This window comes from Austrofundulus limnaeus, unplaced genomic scaffold (assembly GCF_001266775.1).
Source record: "Austrofundulus limnaeus strain Quisiro unplaced genomic scaffold, Austrofundulus_limnaeus-1.0 Scaffold502, whole genome shotgun sequence".
Taxonomy (NCBI): domain Eukaryota; kingdom Metazoa; phylum Chordata; class Actinopteri; order Cyprinodontiformes; family Rivulidae; genus Austrofundulus; species Austrofundulus limnaeus.
In genome coordinates, this window is record NW_013952904.1 from 366,738 (window position 1) to 369,952 (window position 3,215).

Sequence of the window (3,215 nt, forward strand, 5' to 3'; positions counted from 1 at the left end):
AAACAAAACTGTCTTCGCTGTTTTCAGAGAGAACTGATGCGTTTTTATTAAAACCAAAATTTATTATTTATCATTGAAATCAACTTCTCTTTTGCAAAACCTATTTCTAATGCAAGATTTTTATGTAAAAACACCGTATTTATATTAAAAACTACATTGCACTAAAACATTTTGTGTAACGTATTACATAATTAAAAACTAAATGTATATGTAGTTTATTCATTTCATTTCATAAAAAAACACATTGCATACAACAAAATAATGCAAACCAAATAAAATGAAAGGCAGCAGAAGAATAAAAAAATCTTATCTGCTGCCGTCATGGACTAATTATTTATATCTGTTTCACCTTGACGCTGTCCAGTACTCATACCTTATGATAACTTATTTCGGCTCTTAATCTGTTTCTCTCAGACGTCAGGACTCCAGCAACGGACTGACCTCTCCTGTTTGATAAGTTAACTYTTTGGGCTGAGAGCCCTGTTTATTGGCTAGGCAGTTAAATTTGTCGGATTGTGATTGGTTGTAAACTGTCACATGGTGTTAACATGATGTTATATTATTGGCTGTTTCCGCTGACGAAGGCAGCCACAAACCCGACAGACTTCCTGATTGACTTCTGTTTGTTTTGTTGCTCAAGATTAAATAATTTGACGACCATACACGCAGACTTTCTGTGCATTTATTCCAACGTGTTTCTGCATTCTTCATAAACTTTGCCACGACAGATTATTGGCGTTGTTGGCAGGATCTGCGATATTTACAAAAATATATTATTTCAAAGAATAATAAACCAATTAAAAACTAAAAGCTTTACTTGTTTAGTCCTTTGAGAAAATAATATATTTTTTTTATTTTTCTGTTGCTGAAACCAGTCTGAGACTCTTAAATCATATTCTGCTAAACTGTATACTTTACTTAAATTAAACGTGGAAAAGTGCTAATTTTCTTGACTCTTTTTTCTCTTGATTGCATGGCGGTCTGCACCGTCTGAGAGCCTGTGAGTGAAAACGGCAGATATTCTCAGAGATGCAGATAAATCGAGTCGCCCTGAGGCTCCGCTTCACCACAAACCAACAGTTCTTCACTTTTTTGCTCACTGCCCATATTTGAAGTTCCTGGGATTTAACACACACACACACACACACACACACACAAGTCCGGTCTAAAGCACATTTTTCTCAAAGGCTGCTTTCTGTTCCTTTTGTTTGGGCAGGTAATTGTAGACCTGAAGGGCTCAGAGTGCACCTGGACTTACCAAACCCCGCCCTCGTCTCCGAGCACCAACGTATCCAGGAAGTCCAGCATGTGCAGGTTTGGAGACCTGTTCACAGATCTGTATACCTCAGCAAAAAAACTAATTCATTTTAGCATTGTTTGACTTTATTTATGTAACTTATGGTTCTTACATTAATTTCTAGTAACTGCATTCATTTATTGATTTTTTTTTCTGCTTTTTTGGTGCCTTTTTGCCTAATTTTTCATCATTTTACCTAGCTTTGTTTTGTTTATGGGCTATTTATTTTTGTCCATTTATATCTTTTTTCAACTTTCAGCTGTGTAGATTTTGTGTTTTTGTCACATTTAGGTTGTTTTGCATACATTTGAATTGTATCCCGCTTCACTTTGAGGATATCTCACATAATACTCTGGTCATTTTCTACATCTTTGTACAGTTTTCTTCATTTTTTTTCACAATATTCTTTTAAAAGGTTCAGGATTTTTTTTTTTGTCTTAATGAGACCAAACTGCAAATTTTCTGAAGGCTGCAGCAAACTGTCCACTTTCTGTGAACTACAGTCTGTTTTCTGCTGCCCCCTTGTGGTTAGCAGAGGTAATAGATTTTTTTCCTGGAAAGCTTGGGGTCATTAGGGAATTCTGAGCACTGCAGGCATTATTGTAGGTTTTGAACAAGTATGATAAGCATGTTTTTGCCATCATTCTTATGTGTGTTTCTGTTGGATATGTKTGAGGAAAGCAGTGAGTTCAGAACTTGTCTCTGTGGTTTTGGTTTTGATTGAGATCCAGAAGCTGTGAAGCTGATTGTGGTCCAACCGGGCTCACGGAGTCTGCTTGGTTACAGCGTGTGTGTGTGTGTGTGTCTTCCTCTCCTCCATCCCACAGCAGTCTGAACAGCGTGAACAGCAGCGACTCCCGCTCCAGCGGCTCGCACTGCCACTCCCCCACCTCCCACTTCCGTTTCCGCACCTCCTCCTCCTCATCCTCCTCGGTGCCGCCCCAGCAGACTCCGGCTCGCCTCTCTTCGGTCTCCTCCCACGACTCTGGCTTCATCTCGCAGGATGCCTTCCAGTCCAAGTCGCCCTCGCCTATGCCTCCAGACAGCCTGCAGGTAACGGTCCCGTTAAATTACCGCCCAAGCCTTTCAGACGCTCTTATGAGGCTTATAATAACAGGTGTGTTGATCAAACCTTGAGCTGTGTCATTAGCTTGAAGCTACGGCTCATCAACCAAATGTGTCCTGACCTGTGGGTCACTGGCAGAGTGGAGAAACTGGGTATAAAAAGAGCCTCAACAAGATTTATATTCGCAACATTTATAGGTTAAATTCTCTTTATTTCCAATACATTATCCAATAATATGTCCCCAAGTGTAAAATATAATGTTAAATAATTCCACTAACATATTTTTATTATTTAGCTCACTGTTCTCACATTTAGCTAATTTTTACTAAATGTTAAATTTAAATGTTAAAAATATATTTATATATTAAATCTTAAATCTAAATGTTAAGTTAAACCTTAAATGTTAAAGTTGAATGTTTAAGTTTACATTTAGGTATTTTGGAATGGTACGCTGTTTTTGTTATTGGTTATTGGCTCATGTTATGATGTCATCATCCTGAGACAATAGCAAGTGCTCCAATGCAGCTAAAGCTACAAGACATCAAACTCGCAGTTACGGCCGGTGTCTGAGCTGCACTTCAAACTGTTGGACCACAGGGACCACCCGTAATGTTTTTTTATGAACATGTTTTAAATTTTAGATTTTAAATATTATCTTCAGCAGCGTTAGCAGCGGTCATAGTTGATGTTTGACGCAGGATGATGACATCATCCTGGTTAYCTGTTTCTAATTTTTGCTAACACTTCTAACACTGCTAAAAATAAAATGTGATGTCTAAATTCAAAATGTGTTCATAAAAAACAATATAGGTGATAGATTTAAACATTTAGATTTATGATTTAATATTTAAC

At 37.6% G+C, this 3,215-nt stretch overlaps 1 protein-coding gene across 1 annotated transcript; it reads left to right on the top strand.

Moving 5' to 3' along the window:
- Window positions 1-1,216: 1,216 nt before the first annotated feature.
- Window positions 1,217-2,350, top strand: LOC106530235 (metastasis suppressor protein 1; the record flags this gene model as incomplete). Its single annotated transcript, XM_014025818.1, is given in 2 exon segments — window positions 1,217-1,314; window positions 2,125-2,350. Coding segments are annotated over 2 exon segments (324 nt in total), but the record flags the coding sequence as incomplete, so codon positions are not given.
- Window positions 2,351-3,215: the final 865 nt, after the last annotated feature.